A 27,285-nucleotide genomic window follows, 5' to 3' on the forward strand; every position below is an offset into this window, starting at 1 on the left:
GTCCTCAAGGAAGAAGGTGTTCCGCCCAGCAATCTGCCCATGGTGGACCCGGGAACTTACCATCCTTCGTAAGGCAGTCCACTCTGCGCGCAGGAACTACCAGCGACACCGTGATTGGCCAGCTCCTGATGTCGAACGCCTTCATAGGGATTATATCGCCAAAAAGAATGAGTATACCAAGGCAATTGCAGCCAGAAAGAGAGAAACTTGGGCAAATTTCGTAAAAGAAACCAACCGTACAAATCCATGGGGCCTGGCATATAAGATTTTGAGAGAGAAAACCTTCTCCCCAGAAATATTCAACACTGTTTCAGTAGACGCTCAGGAAACTAAGTGTTGGCAAGATTCTGCCAACCTTATTCTAGACAAACTGTTTCCACCTGATGACATCTCTGAGGATCATCCAGAACACTCAGCAATTACATAGCAAAAGAGCAAGCCAACCCATTCACACTAGAAGAACTGGGAGCAGTCCTTAAAAACATTAATGCCAAAAAGTGTCCAGGCCTTGACCTAATAGAATACATCTTCATCATCCGCTTTCACACACTGCGGCCACACCATCTACTCCTTCTCTTCAATAAATGCTTGGAAGAAGGATGCTTCCCAAAAGAATGGAAGTTTGCCCTCATTCGCCTCATCAAGAAGCCTCACAAACCACCAACAGACCCCCGCAGCTTCCGGCCTATTGCCCTGCTGGCTTACCTTGGTAAGGTCCTTGAGCGACTCATGGCTCTCAGGGTTCTCTCCATGCTACAAATGCATGATTTAGTCTCACCATGCCAGTATGGCTTCACCCGTGGAAGGTCGTGTGAAGAAGCTCTGTTCGATTTGGTTTTACATATTGAAAGTTCTGAAGAAAAATTCGAATTGGCCATCTTCATAGACTTCGAGGGAGCCTTCGATACCGTCTGGTGGGACAGTGCCTTGGCACGCCTTCGAACTGCCGCTTGCCCCCAGCAATTATACAGCCTCTTCCAGAACTATTTTTCCGACCGAGCAGTTATTCTCAAGTCAAAATTCCAGCAAGTCACAAGATCAGTAAATCGAGGTTGTCCCCAAGGGTCAGTCCTGGGACCCCTCATTTGGAACATAGTCCTTCAAGACTGGCTCTCCCGCACCTTCAGGAATACAAAAATTGTGGCCTTTGCCGATGATCTCACAGTTGTGGTGTCAGGGCATTCACGGAAGGCCATTGAAGAAAATGCAAACCAGGTCCTCGACGATCTCTCAACTTGGGCCGCACTTAATAAGTTGCATATGAACCCAACAAAAACCAAAGTGATGCTATTCAAGAATAGACTGGATCTCAGGCGCCCACCGCAGGTAAAGATATGTAATGCTCAACTGCCAATCGTCACCGAAACCAAAGTACTTGGAGTGATTATTGACCACAAACTCAGCTTTCTTCCACATCTTGTTAATTTAAGAAACAAAGTTAAGAGATTCTCAGGAACCATCATACGCATCTCTAAGAATGATTGGGGACTCTCCAAAAGGTCCCTGCGGTTGTATTACAATGCAGTATTTTTACCAATTGTGACCTATGCAGCTGGAGCCTGGTTCCATCGGGTAACTCTTGTAAAGATGCGAAACAAGCTTGGAACCATCCAGAGGTCAATGTTAATGGCAATCTGCCGAGTGTGTAGAACGGTCTCCACTCCTGCCATTCAGGTCATTGCGGGAGCACTTCCGCTCGATCTACATGTCACCTTCCGAGGGTTGTGCTTCCGAATTAAGAAAAAAAATATCCCAACAAGGATCCTTGACATTGAGGTTAATCTGGATGCTGACCCCAAGGCTGAGATGACACGTTGCTACAACGAGCTCTTCAACATTTGGCAAACTCGATGGCATAATTCAACAAAGGGCATTGTCACAAAAAGATTCCTACCTGATGTAACCTACACTGCTACTAAATCTGTACAGTCTTGGTTCACCCCTTCACTAGAAACATCATACCTAATTACCGGACACGGATCCATGAATGAAAAATTACACCATCTGGGTCTCCACCCAACAGATCTCTGCCATTGTGGAGCCAAAGAGAACTGGTGGCATGTACTATTCGAGTGCATTGCGTATGCTGATCTGAGACACAACCTTGTCAGCTGTACACAGATCTCTGGCGAGCATCTAGAGCTCTTCCTACAGAACCCTAACAACCTCCCTGCACTGCAAACCTACTCAGCTGAAGTCTTTAGGCGCAGAAGAAGGATTAACAGACCACCAGTGGCAAACATCGATGACCCAGCAGTGGACTGAAACCGACCATGTATTTCTCTCCCCCATCCTGCTGCATGGGCTGTGGAGCTTGTTTCTGCGGCCTGTGTTCAGGAAGGAAAACATATCTCTCTCTCTCTCTCTTTCTCTTCCCCCCCCCCTTTTTTTTTATAGATACATATGTTTTTTTTTTCTCGCATTCTACAATCAGTCCATGCCTGTTTTTTTTTTTATTTATTTTAATTTTTTTTAAAATTATTATTATTTTTTTTTATTTATTTAATTTATTTTATTTCTTTAATTATTTTATTTATTTTATTTTTTTCCTTTCTCTTCGCGTTCTACAGTGTATTATTATTTTATTTTATTTATTTTTTTTTTTCTTTTGCACCACGGGAAAATCTAAATAAATATATATATGTTTTTTTTTTTTTTTTTCTCTCCTCTGGAGTGGGCCCCTAGAGGAATCTGGCCCACCTTTTGGCAACATCAGGTGGATCAGAGTTTCGTATTGAGACAGTACGTGATTAGCTGAGACTGGCCCACCTTGCCGTGGTGTGGACGAGTACCCAGAATCATCTGTCCAGGCGACTGATGCTTCTGGGTAGCCAAGAGACCAGAACAGAACACACACATAATACATACAAACCGACGTCACACACATATCTGGCCCATTTGTAGTGATACTGTTCTTCACAGAGATACGAGGCGGAGTTGAACTGACGTTCTAGGAGCCGCCCCTTACAAAAACACAAGTCCACATACTTCCATGGTGTGATGTCCAGATTGGCAGACAAGACCGCTCTTGAGATGGTAAACGGTTTCCCGGCGATCTTGTTTAGCCATCTCAGGAGCCAGTATTCTACTCCTAAGAAGGCCTTGATGTCGCTCTCAGGTGCTGATGACCAGATAGTCGATGCGTACAACGGAATCGGTGTAACGCATTTAAGTATGTATTGAATCATGAGATGAGGGCTTCGGAGACCGGTGAGTTCTTGTCTAGTGCTCCACAGTGCTGCGTATGTCTTTTTCCTAATGTGTTCGAAGTGAGGTATGAAGTTTAATCCTTCATCCCACTTAAGGCCAAGGTCAACATGTGCGGGAGATTTTTGGACTCTGGTATTGTTCACAAAAATCGTAATTTCATTTTTCTTCTTTTTGTTGGTGAAGGTCATTCGGGCAGTTTTCTTTTCATTACGTTTCAGGCCAATGTAGTGCAGATATTCTTCTAGCTTCTTGATTGCCTTGTTTGCTTCCTGTGATAGATGGGGTGCAGTTTCTTGTTCTTTAGATGTTGTATCGCTTCTCTGCAATGCTTAGCTTTCTCGGCCAAATGTTAGCGTCTGTGTGGGTGAAAAGTATGCAAATAATCTGTTAGGGAGAGGTGGTCACCGTCAGTTGTGGAAACCCAGCAAACAGAGCTTTGTATGCTTGGGGAGGTCTCGAGATGTGTAAACGATTGATATCCTTTGATGGTTCACCTCCAAATTTACCAACCTTGCCTCTTTTTTTTTTTTCTTCTCCCCCTTCCTCCTCTTCACTTATAGTCCCTGTAAACCTTTCCGTGGTGCATTAACTTTACAATATTAGTGGGACTTTGAACACTCAGGGTGCGTAAAATAAATGCTCGCTGAAAATTCAGCTGAAAGAAATGAATTCTCTTTTCAGTTCATCGACTTTTTTTTTCCCTTCCTCGAACAGGCGACAACAGAGTGAACGAACAGATAATGCTGACGGTGATGCACACCATCTGGATGAGGGAGCACAACAGAATCGCCGAAGAACTGGGCAAGCTGAATCCGGGATGGACGGACGAAATTATCTTCGAAGAGACCCGTCGCATCGTGGGAGCGCAGATCCAGCACATCACCTACAGCGAGTTCCTCCCGCTGTTGCTAGGTGGGTATGGCGGGTGCGGGTAAGTTGGGCACGCATCCATCCGGCTCTTTCATTTCATTTTCGGTTTAATTAAATGTAGCACTAACTTCGAGAAAAACTAATCCGCTGTCTCTCTCACCCCGCATCTTTGCCGAACGAACTGCATTCGGCTCCTTTTAAAAATCTTCAAGCGGGGAAACTGCGATGAATCTTTAATTCTAGAAAGAGAAATAAACAGTTGATGATAATAATACCAGTTGAGCAAAGAAAGCGTACCATACTACAAATACGAACCCTAGGCAGTAGTAGAGATCCGAACCCAAAAGCTGTACTGGGACGGCACCATAATAACGGACGGGACAATCCCGCACAACAGCCCGGACATAACCCTTGTGGACAAGAAGGAAAACGTTTCCTATCTGATTGACATAGCGTTACCCAACACTGGCAACCTGCAGAAAACCCATGGGGAAAAAATCAGGTAGTACGCAAATCTAAGACAGGAGATCAAAGAGATGTGGCATATGCAACAAGTAACAACAATCCCTATCATCGTGTCAACCACAGGTATGGTGCCAAAAACCCTACATAACAGCTTAGCAACAATAGGTCTCCCAGCGAACACCTACGAGGAACTCAAGAAGGTCGCAATCCTTGAACACCTGTAGGATAGTCAGAGAGTTCCTCGACCAACATAACAACAACCACCCTGTGTACTTGGTAGCAATATCCCTCACGGGATGGAACCCCCCAATCAGGGAGAAATAAGATAAGAACAATAATTTGGATTTAGTTCACATTTTCGTTTCATTGAAGTAACCGAAATGTTTGCTGAATTTTATTTTCATTTAAAACTTTCATCGATTTCCCTCCTCGTGTGTGCATTATTTGTGAAGTTTTCTCTGTAATGTATATTTCGTATAAAAGATAAAACAGGAAAGTATATTTTTCCCCCTTTCTCAGGCACGCTGTTTACAGTGAACTGTGACCAACAGTTCCCTGCGGGGATTTTTTATTATTATCATCATCCGTTTATTCCCATATGAGGAAACCACGCGGGATTGAAATGCCAGGAGGGGTTTGAACCATTTCAAGCATTTTTTGAGTCCAGCGGCAGGTTAACCCTCCACTTGCAGCTGCGTACCAAGAACCCCGGGGTAACATCGCCCACGGCCGAGGTCACTACGGATCAAATGAACTGCGCCGGTTTATTCACCCAACAAAATTACGCAGAATTTCATTGCCTTGGAATAAAGAAAACCGCGATTTTTGTTTTTTTTCGTTTCGTTTTCAGCCACATGCCCCCCCCCTCCCTCCTGCTGCGCCCATCGGACAGTCCGGTGCTGTTTGTGTCCCCGTGGAGCGACAGATTTTCAATGTTTCCGTTTTTCATCGCCGCTTTTTAACTTTCGAAATCAGAATTTTGAACGCGCATCTTTGAAAATGATTTCAACATTGATCAGCTGATGGTGTTTTTACAAATGTTGTTTTGCTTTTGTGTTTGCAGGAAAGACAGTGATGTCGTCATTCCGACTGCTACCCAAGCTCGGAGGACACACGTTCGATTACGATGCCAAACTTAATCCCAGCATTTTGAACGAATTCGCCACGGCAGCCTTCAGACTGGGACACACTTTGGTGCAGGTAATTATGGACTCCACACCACAAGGTACTCGGCATCTGCGTCATCTAAGAAGTTCCCGCCTCTTAGATGGCGCAGCAACATAGTTCAGTACGTTATTGTTTCTATCAAGTAACAGTGAGAAAAGTGGGGGGAGAGGGGAGAGCAGGACCATCATAAATATGAGGATGTATCGTGAATGCAACATGCATGAGATAAGAATTTGAGTGTGGCAATCTCGCTCACAGCGCACAAACAGGGGAATATGAAATCACATATTACGGAACGTGGGGTTACGTACAGAGCTGATCGTCCCTTCTTTAAAATCGCTACTCCTACTCGAACATTAGTTAGTCTTTCAGAGAAGTGCCACAGGGCTCTTCCTTGGGACCACTCGATGATCCGCTTGTGCGAATCACCCACCTGCGTACGCACAAAGGTACTGAATCGTAGGATCTGCGTATGCAAACAGACAAGCGTGGTGGTGGCTGCCTACTTCAACAGAAATACTTCCTGCAGTCAATACGCGCGATCTTTGGGAAATGGGACAAGTTCCCGGGACTTCTATTTCAAAATGAGTTACAACGGCAGCGATCTCGAAATAACCAAGGATGCAAAGTTCTTGGGAATCTTCACAAAAAGCAAACAAAAACCCTAAGTCAGAGCACCGCTGTCAGACACAAAACTGCTTCACTAGCAGGAGCTGTCGCGTGTTCAGCTGCCTGAGTAAACGCTGCCATCCTCACACGTGGCTTTATGACCCTGGTCCAGCCACTTTCTTGAAAGGAGAACGAACAACCTGCCGCGACGATTATTGTCTTAAATAGTTCCATCCACCCTGTTTTGCGTCTTCCTTGGAATGTATCCGTTTGGTTCGAAGAGGCAAAGTTTTTAAAATTGAAAAACCCGCACTTGTTGATACTCCGGAACGACCACCAGGTCAGTGCAGTTTACAATAAATTAATTAATACAAATGTTAATGGTATTTAGCAGTCACGGGCTTGAACCCCGGTCCACTCAATGAGCATGTGCTCCTGGCCACTCCACTACGTCCGGGCTTAGAGGCGATCTTTTTATGAAAACCCAAGCATGAGAGGTATTAGAACCGTAGTGCCGCTTAGTACCGTGCATCAGTTGAAGGTTGAGAAGACGAAAGAAGATATTTATTGACATTACACTTGAATTTCTGTCAGCTGCAATTTTTGGGAAATACGTATGAAGGAAGGTTATTCCAGAAAACGGAAGTTGAAGGAATAAATGAGGAAGAAGCACAGTTGATAACTGTGAGTTTGAAGTTGGGCAGTAAAAGGATGCTTGCGTACTGGTTTGGAAGAGATAGCGGGAATTAAAGGAGCCAATTCAAAAGAACCGTGTTCATGAATCTATTGAAAAGAATGCCCAAATATGAGCAAATTTGCAGACAGAAGGGAAAATGACAGTGGAATAAGAAAGTGTAAGATGGCCACACAAAACACGAGTAAGCTCAGGAGCGCCAGTTTTGAGAACAAGTTGTGAAATACAATGAGGATCTGCAGCTTTCTTAGCATGAAGGTTGTTCAAAATCCTTCCGACATCTTTTTGACGGAAGACCACAGGAGGCAATGAATGAGCGTGCTGGGAATGGTAGGAAGTGGTTCACCGAGATCATTCGTCAATACACGAGTTAGAAGAAAAGAGTAGGATGCTAGCGGGTCAGTTTTATCTTTAGCCGAGAAACACATTTATCTTCACGTACCACTCGCTCCACGTCCAAGCTTCCCTCTTTGTTTCGGACATTTTTGGTGCTGAGAAAGAACCTGGGCACATTATTGTATCTTTAGTGTACAATAAATATTTTCTAAACTTGAAAGTACATTCTGTAGAAAAGCCGTTCGTTTCGAGAGGTAGACTGTTTACTCTCCCCTCGAAACCAGGAATGGATTAGATTTTGGAACGGACGCTAATCGTGACAGCCTGTTAAAACGTAGTAATGATGCGGGTGAAATCGAAACTGATGCAGAGGTATCTGATAAGGTTCTAATCATTAATTTGATGCTTTAAAAAGGGAAGAAAACATAAGTCGAAGTGTTTTTTTCAAAGGGTGTTTCCTTAGAAAATAGACACAAATGACAATACATCGCACAAATTCATTATATTGTACCTTCCTTCCATTAATATATTGTTTCCGTTTTACTTTGATTTTCTCATTTCCTTCATGTAACTTTTTTTTTTTCTAAGCAGCATCCATTTACATCGTAAACCCTGGAAAGTTGCGGTGATGGGACGAAGATCATTTAATTGTGCAGATCTCAATTACAACACGGATGTACTGCTAAAAATTAGAAAATTGAGTACATTTGAGAGAGGAGAAATTAAGACACTCCTTCGACGGTGTCGGAGCAGGAGGAGGAGTAGTGAGGACAATGAAAGTTGTCCTCACCAAGTTGCGAGTATTTTTACAATTAGAATAATGAAGTTTGCAAGATTCCCACGATGCTCGGAAAGATTAATAAAATTGGGACTATTTTTCCGATTAAAATAATGAAGCGTCTTCTTCGAGTAGAATTACGAAAAATTTGCATTATTTTAATTTTGGCAACACATTTGCTTGACATCGTTAAAAATTCGGGAGTTGGTTGGAAGGAATTTTGATTCGGTCATCCACAGAACAGAGTGTTCTTGAACCCGTTTAGTGAATTTCCCCGTTTCGTATTTACAGGAAGGTTGTTTCAGGTTTCTGCGGCTCCACAGTTTTGTTTTCTGTCCAATTTCTAAAAAGCGAATCTTCATCTGCTTGCTTACTTAGGTTGCAGACTATTTCTTCTTTTGTTGTGAAAAAAAAAAATCTGAAAAGAAGACGAAGTCTAGTGTTTCCAGACATCATGGACAGACAGCTTCAGTTTTGTGAAGCAGTTGGCAGGTGTAGCGGAGTCCCACTTCCTTGCATCTTGTGCTCACTGGCGCATTTCAGGGAAGGCCTAAAACTGAACTTGCACTTTTGTTAAGAATGGAGTTGACTCTTGCAAGGTTCTCTTTGCATGCGGTTCCCCAAGAGATTATTCCATACGTGCGGTGGGGCTGAATTAAAGACAGAAAGACTAGCCGATCTGAGAAGTGAAGTATCTACCCAGGCAGAGGCTAGGGCAAGGAAGGTCTTGTTGCGTATGATTATTATTTGCTTATCCCAACAGCTTACTGTCCAACCACTTTCCTAGAAATTATCATTCACTTTCTCGGGATGCTTTTCTTTATACCCTACGTCCAATTCCATATCTAGTGGTTTGTGTTGAGTTCTGAAGACCAGATAACAGTACTTGGATTTTCAGAATTAGGAGAGAGCTGATTTTTATGATGCAAAATTATAACCGTACACAACAAGACTAAATCTGGTGTGCATTATGGAGAGCAAGACGGAGATTTTCAGTTGGATCTGGTTAGTATCTTTATCGGTGAGAAGAATGGAAATATCATCAGCATATGCGAATACATGGGTAGACGGAAGAGCATGGAGAAAGTCATTGGTGAAAAGGATAAATAGGATAGGAAATAACAAATGTCTGAATAAGATTGGTTTGTTTTAACAACAAATGGAAATACGGTAAGGTAATCTTCGAGGAAAAGGTTAATTTTTCCTCTCAAGCCAAGTTTGCTGTGGAGCAGATTATGATTGCTGCAATCGATACATTTTAGGTAAGTCTAGGAACAATACTATTGCATAGTGGTCCTCTTGAAGACGGTGGTGACCTTGTAGGAAAAGGCAACAATTGCTAGTTCAGTGGATCTTTCTGAACAGTATATATATTGTTCTTCATGAATTGCCGATTAGCATCAAGGAACTACACGAGAATACCATGCAAACCTTTTTTAAAAACAGTTTTTCAAAAAAAAAAAAAAAGTGAGATGTGAGCTATTGGGCGAAAGTTTGTTCACAGAGTTGCTGTTCCCTTTAGAATGGAGAAAATGACTGCTTTTATAAACTGAGAGGAAAATTTACCAGATTCAAAGGAGAGCTTAAATATATATTAAACGGTACCAGAACTGAGACAAGGATCTTTTTCAGCCCGCACAGATATTTCATCAAAGCCAGGGATCCCCCTCTTCTTTTCTTTGACGTCCTGCTTCGAAAATCTCCAGAGCAGAGAGTGGAGCAAGGAAAAATGTTTCTGATTCAGTTTGGCAGATTGTCTTGTGACATTGTTTTTGCTGTTAACTTTGAATAAGCTTTTTATGCACACTTGAGACGAAGTATTTACTAAACGCAGAGTCGTTTTCAGGTGGTCATCTGAAATGAGTACATCATTTTCGATCACATCTCCGATGAAGTTCTTAGATTTCAGTTTCCTTCCAGGTGTAGCTGCTTGTTGAGAACTGCCCGTGTTTCCTCGCTTGTTGTGATGCCTGCAAGGTGGGAACCATGAAATTTTCTCTTCTCGGACCGAATGCAGTCAGCGACTTTGTTTCTGTTCACTGTGTATTTGTTTTTTGTCTTTCCTCTTGCGAGTCTAACCCTTTTCTTTAACACATTGGGAATTTTGTTTGAGATGAACAGGCATACTTGACGATTTTTTTAAAGTGAAACTTCCTTAGGCGCGCTTTTGGCTCTGTCGAAGTCAAATAGTTTTAAATGTCATCCTATGCCACAGCACTTGCCGAAACTAGATTTTGTAACGGAACGTCTCATATCTCCGAGGCTCCCATTCATGCAGATTCGTCGCCTGCGGAATTCATACGGTCAATACGGGATCCTCGGTCAAGTAATAAATGTTCGCCTAAAGAAAGTTTATCTTAACTTTCACTTTGCGTGCTCGGCACACACAAGCACGCACGCATTTTTTTTTTTTTTTTTCTTTCTTTAATAACGAAGGAGAGGATGCCACGATTCATTATCCACTGAGTGGTCGTCAGTGGGGAGGAGTCCCAATTGATGGCGCATCCCTAAACCATCTTGGAGGAATTATTATATATCTTTATTGCAATCAGTGAACAGTTTTTTATTTATATATATATATATATTTATTTTTTTTTTCCTTCTGTTTATACTCCGGGACGACCCGGAGTTAACAGGATAGACAGAATACAAGAAACAGCACCGTATTCAGCAGTCACGGGCTTCAACCCCGGTCACTCAAGGCACGTGTACTTATGCACCCGCGCGCCTGACCACTAGGCTACGGCACATGGATCCCAGATCAATTCTCAGATCCAGGTACGTGTGATGTCTTCCAAGGGTCCAATTTATGTTTGAAAAGCATCAATTTTGCGTTAAAGAAGCATTGCACGAGCGCGTTTAGGAGAGAAAGAAGCATCTTTACTGTAACGTGTGCAAAATGGCATAAACGTGCGTTGCTTCTTACAGAATTGTCCCATCTCGGCACCTTAGCCAGCGGTTAACAAAATAAACATCAGAAAATTCATTTGAAATGCTAAGATACGGACGGAATTATCTTTTTCTTCTTTTTCGTTGCAGGGGGCCGTACATTTGGAGGAGGAAAACGGAATGGAGTCCGAAAATCTGCGGTTGAAGGACAATTTCTTCAACCCTTCGCTGCTTTACAAGTCGGGATACATCGATCGCATAGCCCTTGGCATGACCAAGCAGCCAGCCCAAGCATTCGACAAGTACATCACCAAAGAGGTAGGTACGGAGAGCAGTAGCTGTTGGTCCCGTCTCACACGTGTGCGCCACCTTAAAAATAAATTTCCCCGAAATGTAAGAGAGCGAGCGCCTTTCCCGAAATGTCTCGCGAATCGAATTCCCGCAGTAACGGGCACGTGCATTGCGTAATCGGACTTCATTTATTCGCGTTGCAGGTGGCCCAAGAAAACGCCCAGGTGGCAGAAAGAAAACTTCGATGGGGTTGGGGTGGCAAAGATTGTTGTTGTTATTTGGTTTTTAGGAGCATTAGCAACTAAGGCCATATTGCTCCGGGATATGCGGTGGTCATTCCCTGACCTTTCCGCGTCCTTCGTATTTGGTGGTGACGGGCTCGAATCCTGGTCTAATCAAGAAGCGTGTGCTACGCACTACTGCTCCTTCCCACCTGGCTACGGAGGCGCCCAGGGGTGGCAAAGAGCTCACGGATAAATGAGAATGACACTCGCGCCTTCTTACAATTCAAGTGATCGAGCAAAGAGGAGGCTTCACACTTAAAGAAATCCCCTTATATCAAATCTTAAGGTCCTAAATGTAAGGTCCTTTTGTCCAAATTCCGCAATCGGGATTTGGCCAAAAGCATCTTACAATGTTCCTGAGAACTATCGAGTCTTCAGCCGTGTACTCATTAAGGTATGCCCTCCGGACACTATAGGAGTTCGATGCATTTTTATGATATTTATTAATATTTTTTCTCTCTTCCGCATCTGCTTCTGTGCATGAAAGATCCACTTATCCACGAGCTCCTGACGGGATAAGAATGAAGATTATTTATTAAGTGATTTATATGTCGGTGTGGGGAAGGGATGTCAAGCTCAGAGCAGCTCGTGGGTCGTACAAACGGTTATTCATGTCATTTATTTGACAAACACTCCTGTACAGAAATTATCTAGGAGGATGGCTCATACATACATCCAACTAAACTTATTATTATTATTATTATCCGTTTATTTCCATAAGGAAACCACCCCGGGACGGCCCCTCGACGTGGGCACCTGTACGTGGTGAGGGGACCTCCCAGTGATGCTGCTGGGTTTCCAGATTAGCATCACTGGGATCTAACGCCCATACCTTGGTTCCAGGGTTACATCTTTGGAATCCGGCGTGTGCAGCCGTGCGCCGCGACCCGTGGAAGCGGAAAGGGGGATCCTGGTGGTTGAGGGGCCCAGCCTTAATACACCACTTTGGCCCCTGCTTCGACAAGACGGGCGGTCCCGGACCGGCTCGACTGGGATCAATCGGCGGGTGGTTTTATACTGCTAGGGTCAACTGCGTTCCAATAAGTCTCCCTCCCTATGGTCCTGGGACGGGATAAAGATTTATTGGTAACGTGGGTATGGTGTTCTAAGCGAACTCGGCGTCCCATTCGTGTACGCAGTACCTGCTAGTTCACGAGTGGGCGCCCCCTCGTAGGGCTCCGTGGTGGGTGAGGTACTTAGGCATCAGACACTTTCTCTTTACTCATATGAGTAATTTAAATCCCCTTTCTTCTGGGGCCCCAACAAGGCCCCTACCTAATCGAGAAGATGAAAAAGAAAACACCTCTGCAAAAAGAGCCAGAACTGAGGATACACCAACACCATCAGTGACACCGCTCTTCCTCATTCTCCATTCCATCGGAGAACAGTCAATTGGAAAGATGTCACCCTTCTTTATCCAGAAAGGATTAGAAGGGTTGGCAGGTTCACCAAAATCCGTTAAACGACTGCGTTCTGGCGATCTTTTAGTTGAAGCTTCCAGCACAAAACAAGCTGAAAAATTCTTGAACTCTACATCCATAGGGGGAATACCTATCACCGTAACCCCCCACAAAACTCTGAATTCTTCACGTGGTGTTATATCAGAGTGGGACCTTCTTCATGTTTCTGAAGAAGAGATCTGCTCTGAATTGAAAGACCAAGGAGTGACAGCTGTGAAAAGAATATCGATACGAAAGGATGGGAATCTCGTCCCTACCCGAGTTCTTATCCTCACGTTCAATACCCCAAGGCCTCCAAGTTCCATCAAGGCAGGCTATCTAAACTGCCCAGTGAGGATTTACATCCCAAACCCACTGAGGTGTTTTAGATGCCAAAAATACGGCCACTCACAAACATCTTGTCGTGGTAACCCTGCCTGTGCTCGATGTGGTGTTAAAGACCACGAGAGCAAGGAATGTTCAGCTTCAAAACCGATCTGTATTAATTGCCAAGGAGAGCACCCTGCCTATTCTCGAGCATGCCAGCGGTGGAAGGATGAAAAAGAAATCCAAAAACTGAAAACAGAGCTGAATATCTCCTACCCAGAGGCCAGAAAACGTATCGAACCAATAAATAGCGGGAAACCTTCCTATGCTCAGAAGGTTTCTGCCAAGTGCACTATCGGTACTCAAACTGAGATGACTATACCACCGAAAGAGTCATTCACTCCGATTGCACGCTATTTATTAAATTCACAAAAGCCCACCAAAAAAACACAATCAGTTGCCACTCCTATATCCGTACCTCCTAGTGCTCCACCACTACCAAAACCAAGTGGTAAAAAAGAGCAAAAACGTTCTGAAGAGTCACCCGTAATACCAGAAACAATGGATGTAGAGAACAAGGAGGTACAGGATGAATCAGTCTTGGAACTCTTTGCGGAGGAAGAAATGGACACGGGACATCGTCCATTCTTCCCCAAAAAAGACAAAGCCAAGACTGATAAAAGTAAGCCCTCAGCACCTCGGAAGCCGCCTGATGGACCCACCAAGCCAAAATAATGGCTAAATTCCTACAATGGAATTGTCGTGGATTCCGGCGAAATACTGATGACATCAAGGCCCTCCTGCAAAAGCACGAGCCAGTTTGCTTTTGCTTGCAGGAGACATATCTAAAGGCAAATGATGATCCCACCCTGCATAACATCACAATCTTTCGTAAGGATAGAATTGCGGATGGTCCTGCTCATGGAGGAGTGGCTATCCTTGTGGGTAATCAGACCCCAGTTCAGCCCTTGCTAATTGCAACCAGCATAGAGGCTGTTGCAATTCGCCTTACAGTGGGATTTTTAATAACGGTCTGCTCTATTTATTTGCCACCTGGGACTGATATCTCCCAGGAAGACCTTGATGATCTTGTAACGCAGTTGCCTCCCCCTTTCTTACTTCTCGGGGATTTTAACGGACATAACACCCTGTGGGGTAGTGCTAACATCAACGGAAGGGGACGAGTCGTAGAGCGTATGCTCAATGACAATGACCTTTCCCTTCTAAATACTGGAAATAACACCTTCTTCCACATGCCTACCCGTACTTTTTCTGCCATTGATCTATCTATCTGCTCCCCTTCTCTACTCCCTTCACTCACCTGGGAAGTGGAGGAGAATCCATACGGAAGCGATCACTTCCCTGTGATAACCTTGTTACACAGTGGGAGACCATGTCTTCCTTTTAGGTTACCACGGTGGAAGATTGATCAGGCTGACTGGACTGCCTTCCAACAACAGGCAAATTTCGATCTTAGCACAGTCAGTCAAGAGCCGATCAATGACGCAGTAAAGTTCATCACAGAAATCATCGTCCAAGCAGCTGCTAATGCTGTCCCAAAAACATCAGCCCGGTTTCCACCATTTCCCAAACCTTGGTGGAATTCACAATGCACAGCAGCAAAAAAGGCTCAAAACAAAGCGTGGGGGATATTTCGCCGATATCCTACCACGAACAACCTTATAGCCTTCAAACGTGCACGAGCTAAAGCACGCTACATCCGTCGTCAGAGTCAAAAGGAATCTTGGATCCGTTTTACATCATCTATTAACCAGTCTACCAACTCTAAGGTAGTCTGGGATAAAATCCGGAAAATGAAGGGAAAATATACCTCCCACCCTTCTGCAATCCTAGATTATAATGGATGCGCTATTGCAGATCCAACTGCAATAGCCAATGCTCTTGGGGAAACATTCTCTAACATCTCTGCAACATCTTCGTATTCCCCAGAGTTCCTGGTCCTGAAATATAAAATAGAAAAACAGGCACTTAACTTTAAAACTAAGGGCATTTATCCCTACAACGGGGATTTCACTATTGTGGAATTCAAAAGAGCCCTCGCTCTTTCCAAAGCAAGTGCCGTTGGACCAGATGGCATCCATTATGAAATGATTAAACATCTTTCACCAAAATCTATGGATTGTCTGCTCCTTCTGTATAACAGAATCTTTACTGAAGAACAGTTTTCGGACTCCTGGCGAAAGGCAATCGTTCTTGCCTTTCCTAAGCCAGGAAAGGATCCAAGAGTCACCACCAATTATCGTCCTATTGCTCTGACTAGCTGTTTGTGCAAAATCCTGGAGAGAATGGTCAATTCTCGTTTACTATGGTATTTAGAATCAAATGACCTTCTCTCCAACATCCAGTGCGGCTTCCGACGGAACCGGTCCACTTTGGACCATCTTATTAGAATGGAAGCATCTATCCGGGATGCATTCCTAAAACGGGAACACTTGGTGTCGGTGTTCTTTGACATGGAAAAAGCGTATGACACAACTTGGAGATTTGGCATTTTAAAAGACTTACATAGCCTTGGCCTAAGAGGGCATCTGCCTTTTTTTATTCAAAACTTTTTAGCCAATCGATCGTTCCAAGTTCGTGTGGGATCCTCACTCTCTCGCTCCTTTAGCCAAGAGGAGGGAGTACCACAAGGATCAGTATTAAGTGTCACGCTTTTTGCCATAAAAATAAATTCCATCACAGAACAACTTCCTCCGACTGTAAACAGTGCCCTCTATGTTGATGACTTTAGCATTTTTTGCCAGTCGTGCAACATGAGGGTTATTGAAAGACAACTGCAGAAAGCCATTGATAGTCTGAATTCCTGGGTACTTGCTAATGGCTTCAGGTTCTCGCCGGAGAAGACCGTTTGCGTACACTTTTGTCGCAAGCGTAATCTTCATCCTGAACCTGAATTAAGGCTCGGACAAAATGCCATTCCAGTAGCAGCGAACATAAAATTCTTGGGACTCATATTCGATAAAAAACTGACGTTTTTAGATCATATTCGTCAGCTCCGCACAAAGTGCACAAGAGGCCTTAATATGCTTCGCTCGCTCTCCTCTACATCTTGGGGAGCAGACAGATGTATCCTTCTTCGGCTCTACCGTGCACTTGTGCGATCCAAACTAGATTATGGGTCCCATGTATATTCCTCAGCCAGAGACAGTGTCCTGCGATGGCTGGACCCCGTCCATCATCAGGCCCTACGTATTGCTACTGGAGCATATCGCACATCTCCTGTCCAGAGCTTATACGTCGAAGCAAACGAACCACCGTTATCACTTCGACGTAAGCAGTTGTCTTTAAAGTATGCTTTAAAATTGAAATCCCTGCCAGACCATCCTACGTGGCCCTTCGTTTTTGAGCCACGATGGGAAAATTTATACAATACCCGTAAGACTGCCAATCGTCCTTTTGGTATTCGTTTCCAAGAGCTACTCAAAGAACTTAATATCAAGGTAGACAAGGTTGCCCAAACATCAAAGCAACCCTTTCCACCCTGGCATGCTCGTGTCCCGGCATGCGACTTGTCGCTTAGAAACTGGGGAAAGTTGGACACGCCATCATGTGTCTACCTGCAGCTTCATTCAACACACCGAACTGAATATTCCGACTTCGCGCCAGTCTACACAGACGGTTCGAAGTCGGAATCATATGTGGGATCTGCTGCTGTCTTCACAGACAGCACTATATCAGAGCAGATTCCCTCTGATTGCAGCATATTTACTGCAGAGCTGCACGCTGTAGAGTTAGCCTTGGATCATATTAGTAAATGCCAATACCAACGGTTCATTTTATATTCCGACTCTCTTAGCATGTTACAGGCTTTAATATCTGTGAGGTATAATCCTCATCCAGTTCTGTCTAGCATTCATCAGAAGATTCACGTTCTCCATGGACGCGAATATGACATCCGCTTCTGCTGGATTCCCAGCCACATTGGGATTAGGGGAAATGATTTGGCTGACGCCGCAGCCAAATCAGCAATTCCCAATAATAACCGTTGCCTGTTAGTCCCCTATACAGACTACAGGCAAACAGTACATCAAAAGGTACATTCCCAATGGCAGGATTCGTGGAATAGACAGACTGCGAATAAATTACATCGTATAAAGCCTGTTATTGAACCGTGGCAGTCTTGTCTGCGCAGGAATCGTAAGGAGGAAGTTGTTCTTGCCCGGACCCGCATAGGACATAGTCATTTGACACATTCTTTTCTGCTGAGGGCTGATGACCCTCCTATGTGTGCGTCTTGTGGCACAATTATATCAATTAGACACCTTTTAATCGAATGTCCAGATTTTAGCAATATCCGTTCTAGCATTTTTAATCATCTGACTGAGCCGTATACACTCAGTCAGATTTTATCCGACAACGACAACGTGTCTGCTGTTTTTAGCTATTTCAAATTAATAAAAGTTTTTAATTGTATATAAAAATTTACGTTATTGTTACGTATTTATTGGTTTACTTTTTATATCTTTGTTATTATACATATGGACATGGTGGCCTAACTACTTAGGTCACTGAATCTTTTACCTTTTATATATGACCGGTATTTGGCGCATTATAGCCTCAGTTGCTGATGCGCCAATAAAACACAAACAAACAAACAAACCCCGGGACGGCAAAGTGCCAGGAGGGTGCTAAGTACATATCAGGGTACGAGATACTACGTGCAGTGGGTTACATATACTGAACACGTAGTCTCGTCCCGAAATATTATATACACATTTTATGTTTAATACATACAGTATTTACACATTTATGATTCTGTACATATATTATACAACTGATATATTTACAATTCACTAATAATTCCATCTATAACTTACATATTAACATAACTGTTACAGAAGGTATATTTTTACAGTCAACAGATTATTATTGTTCTTAAAGCAGAAAGTTTCACTTTTACTCACAATTCTTTGGTACTTTGCAGCCGATTCATATTTCGGTAAGTCTGTACGAATCCTGGAAGATCTCTTTCCGGTATGCTGCATCCTCACACAGTTTTTCGGCATCTATCTGTAGTGAGTTAAATATTCTCGCTGCATTTGATGGGAAGAATCTTTGCAGGCTACTAAGATTGTTCAGGACTGAACGCAGTGGATTATTTAGTTCTCCGCAACGTCTAGCAGTGGCACGCGGTTTGACTAGAATATTATCCAGGACTGGAGCATCTACTCTGCCTGTGAGCATTTGTGCGAGAGTGTAAGGTAGAGTGTAAGGTAGAATAAAATATCAGAAAATACATAAAAATAGAGAAAAAATTACATAATACAGAAATCATACATACATAGATACAGTCATTTTTGAATGAAGACTTGGGTATAGACTGTTGTGAATGGTCTTAAAGTCTGGTGATGAAGCCTTGGCGTAAATCTTGATGTAGTCTAACCATTCGATCGGATTAAGTTGTTGAGGGAGTTCATCATGCCTTGTCTTAAATTGTATATAATCATCGTGCCTTGCCCTACATTGTTTTGTCGATGTAGGCTTTCATGCCTTTAGAGTTTCTTCCATTGAACTGGGCACGGGCTCTTGAATATGCAGTCCTCTCTAGTAGGTCTGATGTTGCTTTCCATTTTGCAGGTAACCTTTGTTTATTCTGAAATTTAAGGCTGAGCTGTTGGTTCCACCATGCTTTGCTCCGAAAAGAGATTGGAACTGTTTTTCACGCTGCAGTTCGAGCAACGTGAAAAAAAGGTAAGAAAGAGCAGCGTGCACTTTCTTACTTGCAGCCAGCAGGTAAGAAAGTGCAGCTCGAGTAGGCGCCTCCGTAGCCAGGTGGGAAGGAGCAGCAGTGCGTAGCACACGCTTCTTGATTAGACCGGGGTTCGAGCCCGTCACCACCAAATATGGAGGGTGCGGAAAGGTCAGGGAATGACCACCGCATATCCCGGAGCAATATGGCCTTAGTTGCTAATGCTCCTAAAAAACCAAAAATAACTAACTAAAAATAACTAGCAGCTCGAGCTGTGGGTGACATTGATTTAGGGCTTCTCAAGGAAAAATGGATGCTGCGAAGCAGCATTTCTGTGGATTGAGGAGTAAGGGCTAATCTCCGTCTTAATTGGTGCCTGATGTTGCCAGGATGTCCTGGAACTGATTGTAAGAATGAGAGCTACTGGTAGACGGTCTGACATGAAGGCTGTTTCAGGCTGGCTGTTGACGATGAGGGTGTCTGTTGCATAGATTAGGTCTAACAGGTTAGTGCCTCTGGTAGCGGAAAAATTCTGGAGGGTCAGACCTACTGCAGCCAGATTAGAAGATAACAATCTGCAGACTGTTGGCTTGAGCTAATAATAATCTCCACACAAGTAATAAATAAGATCTTTTATGATCTTTAATGTTGCTTTGGGGTGGCATTGATTAATGAATCAGTTGAAGACCTCATGTAAAGTGTTCTTTACTGTGGGAGAGGGGATGTAGACTGTGCACACGTCGTCTGTGGCCTTGGACGATGAGTGCAGCTTCAAACAGTTCTATTTTTAGAGCTAGTCAGTGAGAATTGTGTGTGTTGAAGAGAATGCCTACATCACCACCACCACCAGTCGTCCGTTCCCTGGGGGCAAAAATACCCGAGAAGTAAGCGGGTTGAGAGAATGCGAGGTTTTCTTCATTGGGGGACAGCCATGTCTCTGTGATACAAATGATGTCATACAACCTTGACAAGAGAAGAATTTCCATTGTCTGAAGTTTATTTCTCAGCCTTTAGCATTTTGATAGAAAATTGTGCCCATTAAAGAAGTTTCAATGCATGTCCTTGTTGCAGCTCTGATGGCCTTCACCAATCGTCTATGATTCGTTCTGGAGGTAGTTCTCACCTCAATCTTCATATGTCCTCCCTCGGGCGTTAGTGGCAGGTGATCATGTCGCTGGCAAGCTTCTATGAGACTGTTTGGACCTTTAAGAAGGTTCTGTTTAGTATGACCTGAATGTTCCTCCCCAAACTTCGACTTGATGGCGGGTCTGGGTCAGGTTTTCCTTTCGTTATTCGTGGTTTCAATCCATTGAGGATACCACATCCTGGTTGAGGTGCGCTTTGAAGTATAGGCGTGTTTGACAAGTGCCCCTGCCAAGATGATGCAAGGCTGAGTAGTTTGTAGTTTGATTCTGCTGTAGTGATTTTTAATGATGCACAGTATGATTGTTTGGTGGTGAGCCTGTGACTGTGTCTATCATCATTACAAAGAACTTATCCAGGCGGCCATCAATGATATCCCGAAACGTCTTGAACCGAATATGATGGGGGTCCCACAATTCATCCTTAAGAGTGTTAGTGTTTTCATCATTGATGCATTCCTAGGAATCTTTAATAGAATCCTCACAACGCAAAGTTTCCCCATCATCCTGGAACCAATATGTCCTACCAATCCCCAAAACACAAGGAGCAACTCAGTTTCACAATCCAAGAGAGGGGAAGGCTTAAGAGCCTTCCCCTCTCTGCACTCTGTAGCTTTGAGGCTGAGGATAGGCGACAGATTCCTGCCCATGGAGATGCTCCACAACGTCCAGGAGATGGATGTGGACTACAAAAAGTTCATAGAGGACAAATGCTACAGAAGAAACATCATCAGCTGAATGACTGCCATCGTTATTTCATTGCGCATGAAAAAAAAAAAAAAAACCATGTTCTTTCATTTCCCATGTTAATATACAATTTTTGTATGTAATTATATTATGCTTCATGTTTTAATACATGTTTTATGTAATTTTTCCTGTATTGGTTAATTTTACGTTAATCCCCTAGTATTATAGTTGTTATGCGTATTGCATCAGGCATCCATCGAACTATTCAAGGGCGCTTCAAGTCTTTCTAGAATTACATTTTTCATTACATTTATAGTTTAATGTACAGATCCGCTGCAATGAGCTTCCAGTAAGTTTTCTCGTGGCAGTACCTGTCCGGGTCTGTTTTGAAGTCTCTAAAGAGCTCCAGAGTATTGGCAGGAAACGTCCGAGTGATGGCGAGCACTACGGAGGCAATGAGGTTGGTTGGTTATTAGGATTTTTATGGCGCATCAGCATCTAAGGCTATAATGCACCAAGGAGATTATTAGTATTAGTAACGGCCGCATGGTGCAAGAAAGCCTATGGCTTATGCTGCACCAGCCAAAAAAAAAAAAATCCGAACAAAACAATGATAAAAACAAAAAATAAATAAATAAATAACTAAATAATAATAATTAATAAATAAAAAAAATAAATAAATAAAATAAAATAAAAAATAAATAAAAAGGAAGTTAAACCTATCATCCTATGTGCTTCCCTTACCCGAAAGTACTATCCAGATGACCTTTGAATTTCCCCAAACTGTCGGCCTCTACCACCCATGAAGGCAACTTATTCCAGTAATTTATAACTCGCTGGCTAAAATAAAACTTCCTGCAGTCCAATCTAAACATTTCCCCCCATAACTTGAATTTATGTCCCCTAGTTCTAGCATCATTTATAATCTTGAAAATTTTGTCCTCATTCATTTTACTGATGCCTCTCAGAGCCTTAAACACCTCAATCAAATCTCCTCTAAGGTGTCCAAACTCTGCAACCCACATATTCGACGTCTTTCTTCATAAGGACGCCCTTTTGCCGATCTCACCAGGCCAGTTACCCTTCTTTGCACACTTTCAAGAAGCTCGATGTCTTTCTTTAGGTGCGGTCTCCATACTTGAACACAGTATTCCAAGTGTGGTCTAACAAAAGCCTTATATAATGGGATTATCACGTCCCTATCTCTACTTGCAAAAGTTCGATAGATCATCGATAGGACACCGTGGGCCTTCCTTGCAACCTGTTTACAATGCTCAGAGAATTTCATGTCTGACCGTATCGTAACACTCAAGTCCCTTTCCTCCAGTACTGGGTTTAGTTGAACTCCACCAAGTGAATAAGTTTTTTTGGGATTACTGTTTCCCAGGTGTAATACCTTACACTTTGTTGGATTAAAGCACAGCTGCCATTTTTCTGACCATTCCTGAAGTCTATCTAGGTCTCTCTGAAGAAGCTCAGCTTGACAGTGATCATTAACTACTCTCCCAATTTTAACATCATCTGCAAATTTAGACATCACGCCCTCTATCCCTTCATCAATGTCGTTTATGAAAATTAAAAACAACAGTGGTCCTAATACTGATCCTTGGGGAACCCCACTTTTTACATCAACCCAATCTGAGGAATAGCCATTTATCACAACCCTCTGCCTCCTGCCCTGAAGCCATCCTTCTATCCATCTAAGGATTTTTCCAGTGATTCCCACCTGTTCCAGCTTATAAAGCAACCGCTCATGTGGGACTGAGTCAAAAGCTTTGCTGAAATCTAAATAAACAATGTCGAAATTATTCCCTAAATCCAGCTCGTGAGTGACCCTTTCGAAATAGCGAACCAGATTTGTTAAACATGATTTTCCCTTTACGAAACCATGCTGAGTATCCTTGAGAATTTCAATTCGATCCAAATGATCCTGAATTCCACCCTTGATCAATGCCTCCATGATTTTCCCTACTACTGAAGTCAGACTGACAGGTCGATAATTTCCAACTTCACTTTTAGAGCCACCCTTATGTATGGGAGATACATTTGCACTTTTCCAATCCAAGGGAATCTCCCCAGAGTCTAATGATGCTCGCATAATTAGCCTCAATGGTTCAATGCACTCGCTTGCCGCCTCCCTTAAGATTATAGGGTATATTCCATCAACTCCAGGAGCTTTACTGGTCTGTAGGCTCGAAAGTTTTTTTCATTAAATAATCTTGCGAAATTTCAATATCATTAATTACATATTTTTCAACTTCGCTCCAACAATTTCCCTTTGCCACAAAATTCTTTTCATTTGTAAATATCGATGCAAAATAACTGTTGAGTTCATCTGCAACGGCGGCTGGTGTATTTATTACTATCCCCTTTCCCTTACTTATAGGTCCGATCTGGTTTGTCCTGCTCTTCTTGGCATTTATATATGTGAAGAATTCTTTATCCCCCCTCTTTTCTCAGTTTGCTAGTGATTTCTCATAAACTGCCTTTGCCTGTCGAACCTTTTCTGTGGCTGTATTACACACCACCTTGTAGCTGTTATAGGCTTCAGTACTTTTTATTGTTCTGTAACCTTTCCATGCCACCTTTTTCTGCTCAAGTAATGCGGCAACTTCACTAGTCATCCAACTTGGAACCCTCCTCGTGGAGTATTTTTTTAATGGTATATACGCATTCAAGGCATCTGTGATTAATGTTTTAAAAGCGTACCACAGTTCAATTGTATTCATTCTCTGCGCGATATCTACCCAGTTAATAGAGGCCATGTAGTACCTTAAGGCATCGTAATTTCCTTTTCTGAAATTAAAACCCATTCCTTTGCCTTTTACTTCTGCTACCCCTATTTCTCTCTCTCTCTCTCTCTCTCGTCATCATCCACCGTAGAACTCCGTGATCACTTCCTGCTACTGGTTCCTCTACTGTCAGCCCTGTTATGTCATCTGATTCATGTGTGATGATGAGGTCTAGGATATTCTTTTCTCTAGTACTTTCCCTGACATGTGGGTAGTAATGAGGGTAGTAAAGGCAGGTTCCAGGGGGAAGGGGGGCTGATCACAAAATTTTCAATTTGAGGGGCATCTAAATTCCCAGTCAGAAGTTGTGCCAGCGTGCAGATGTTACGTAGTGTGACCATCTGGATCCATGGAGCCACGCTCAAGTTTGTATGCAGTATGGATTTCGAAATTGTGAAGGGCTTCCCGACAATCCTATTCAACTATCGGAGCAACCAGTATTCCAGGCTGAGAAACTTTCTGTTATAAGTATTTGGGGCAGAGGACTGTGGTGGGGGTGGGAGAACTCGTGGGCTGCATTAGTGGGAGCCGAGCACAACAGTGGCATTACTGAGTGAAATATATTGAACTTTTTTAAAATATTTTAATTTTTTCATTGCTATTACGTCGATGAAACTGTCTTCAAAAAGGTTTTTGCTTCTTCCAGCTGACCAACCATCTCTTCCAAGCTCCCGGGTACACGTACGGACTGGACCTGGTCGCCTTGAACATCCAGAGAGGACGTGACCACGGGCTGCCCGGATACAACGAGTGGCGAGAACACTGCAACCTCCCCCGCATTAAGAACTTCGAGGAACTGGAAAAGCTCATGGATCCGGCCGCCGTTCGCAACTTCAGCAGACTGTACAGGTCAGTGGGCACGCTCAGCTGCGTCTACACGAGGTGTAAATTCAAAAAACCGAAGTCTGTAAACACTTAACTGATCGATTGTACGACAACTTAATTTTACTTAATTTGGAGGCTTCATTTTAGGACTTAATTTTCGAGGTTACTTGGCTTTTTCATTCCAACTAAGAAATACTGTTCAAGGTTTAGGCCTAAATTAATGTCAGATGAATTAATGAGACTCCTGCCAGAGAACAAAAATGTATGGAATGCATATAAATTATCAGGTGACACAGAAGCCTATGGCAGATATAAGCTAGTCTGTAATCAAGTCACAAAGGGGGTAGGCAGGCGAAGGCAGATTACGAGAAATCTTTTGAAAAGGATGCAAAGAAAAACGGCAAAGAGTTCTTATGTAAAATCTAGAAGGAAAGGAATTAATCAGACTGGACCACTTAACATAGATGGGTTGACTATTGATGATCGTGCTCAGGTAGCTAACAAACTGAATGAGTACTTTGCATCTATATTCACACATGAGGAGTTATTGAATGAGGGGAATGCCAGAAGTTTATCAAACTAACAGGGAGCTAAGTGATTTTGTAATAACCGAGAGCAAAGTGGAGGAGAAATTGTTGAAGTTAAACATAAAAAAGGTACCCGGGGTGGATGGGATCTATCCAGTTACTTTAAAGGAGACGGCAAAGGAAGTAAGCAAACCCTTATCCATAATTATGAGAGCTTTCTTAACCTCTGGAGAGTCCAACGGACTGGAGGTATCACCAATTCACAAAGATGGTTCAAAAGGTGACACAACTAACTACAGCCGACTGGGCTAGCCAGGTGGGTAAAGTGCCTGCCTGGCAACCCAAAGGTCGCGGGCTTGGATCAAAGTACTGCAAAAACCATGGTCACAGAAGCCAATGCGCCAATAACTACCAAGAAAAAAATAATAAAATAACTACAGACCTGTTAGTTTAACTTGTGTTCCGGGGAAAATAAGGGAATCACTGGTTAAAGAAGCATTAGTGGATTATCTAGACAAGACTGCAGTAGTAGTTAAGACAGCATGGATTTCTTAAAGGGAGGTCTTGTCTGACCAATTTGATTGGATACTGTGATGTGGTCACAAAAGAACTGGATGCAAAACATAATTTTGATATCATATACTTGGATTTCAGAAACACTTTTGATACTGTTGCACAAAGAAGACTGCTGCATAAATTGGAGAGGTATGGCATTAAGGGTAAGCTGTTACAATGGATAAAGGGATGGTTGAGTGGGAGACAACAGACAGTGGTAATCAATGGACACTGCTCTTCGTGGACTAATGTTATTAGTTGAGTTTCCCAGGGTTCGGTGTTCGGCCCATTGTTGTTTTGTTTATTTATCAATGATATTGATGAAGCTATATCAGGTTTAATGTCCAGGTTTGCAGATAATACAAAGGTTGGCAGAGTTGTTAATGACAGCAAAGACAGTATGCTACTCCAACTGGATCTCTCGAAAGAAGTTTGTTAAATGGCTGAGAAGTGGCAACTGAAGTTTAATATTGACAAATGCAAAGTAGTGCATATGGGTAGCAATAACCGAAGAGAAACGTACCAACTCTGTGGTACTACACTCAGGGAAGTGGAAAGGAAAAAGACCTGGGGGTAATTGTGCAGTCGAATATGAAGTTCTCTGAGCAGTGCGGACAGGTGGCCAGGGCAGATCATCGAGCCTTGTTAATGATATATAGGACTTTTGCTAGCAGGGACAGGGAGGTGATTATGCCATTGTACACAGCAATGGTCAGGCCATACCTAGAGTACTGTGTACAGGTCTATTTTAGGAAGGATGTAAAGTTGCTAAAACAAGTACAAAGAAGGGCAACAAGATTGGTGAGGGAAACAAAGAGGTGCTCTTATTAACAAAGGCTTAAATTCTGCAAATTGCAGAGTAGGCACCTTCGAGGTGATCTGATTGAGGTGTTTAAGGCGTTGAATGGATTGAGCAAGCTGAATGTTGATGGGATTCTTCGTCTTGCTCAGGTTAAGAACCTGAGGGGGCATAGATTCAAATTGAAGAAAGACGTGAAATTGATGTGCGGAAATTTGCCTTTGGCCAGCGGGTGGTTGATTGGTCGAACAGACTTCCATCTTTTGTTGTGGAAGTTGATAGCCTTAATAAATTTAAGGCTGAGATGGACAGGCATTTGGAACGAATGGAGGGTTAAAATGGGAGTTTGTTTTTTTTTTTTTTTTTTTTTTTTTTGGTTGATGCTGCATAAGCTTGCTTTCTTTGCATCGTGTGCCTCTACTAATGCTAACTTCCCTAATCATGAATGGCTGGAAGAAAGCGAGGAATGTTTCCGATTGCAAAAAGCAGGAATGCAATTGGGAAAGGAGGTGAGTTGTGATTTCGTTGAAAAATTTCTCTCAAGCCTTGCGCTCACTACCAATTTCATGAAAAAGCAAAGTTTAAAGTAATTGAGAGCGAGTGCAAGGCTGTAGACTGCGGTCTAACTCTCGCTCGTGCATGCTGATCCCCAACTGCTTTTCTCGTTTCTTTTAATTTAAAATTACGTGTTGGGGCACCCTTCTAAGGTTTGCCACCTCCGAGAAGGGGTCACATTTTTATGAAACGAAACCCTCCTCTGCATGACTTTGAGGCTGAAATGTGCTGAGTTCAGGTCGGTGGGAGCGGCAGCAACTGCGTTTGAAAAAAGTAACTGCCGAATTACCAAAAAGATATCCGCCGAATTCAATCTACCCCATCGGAAGCACCA

General features: G+C 43.0%; 1 protein-coding gene across 1 annotated transcript in view; it reads left to right on the forward strand.

The window, feature by feature from the left end:
• Positions 1-27,285, forward strand: part of LOC150081144 (immunomodulatory peroxidase-like) — a 148,875-nt gene that overhangs the window by 103,293 nt on the left and 18,297 nt on the right. The window contains exons 11-14 of the mRNA XM_090381387.1: positions 3,925-4,122; positions 5,609-5,745; positions 11,169-11,336; positions 24,337-24,539. Coding sequence (XP_090237513.1) covers positions 3,925-4,122; positions 5,609-5,745; positions 11,169-11,336; positions 24,337-24,539 — 706 coding nt within the window. The remainder of the gene's footprint in view (positions 1-3,924; positions 4,123-5,608; positions 5,746-11,168; positions 11,337-24,336; positions 24,540-27,285) is intronic.

The sequence above is a fragment of the Mastigoproctus giganteus genome, chromosome 9, assembly GCF_048544385.1.
Source record: "Mastigoproctus giganteus isolate SK-2022 chromosome 9, ASM4854438v1, whole genome shotgun sequence".
Taxonomy (NCBI): Eukaryota; Metazoa; Arthropoda; class Arachnida; order Uropygi; family Thelyphonidae; genus Mastigoproctus; species Mastigoproctus giganteus.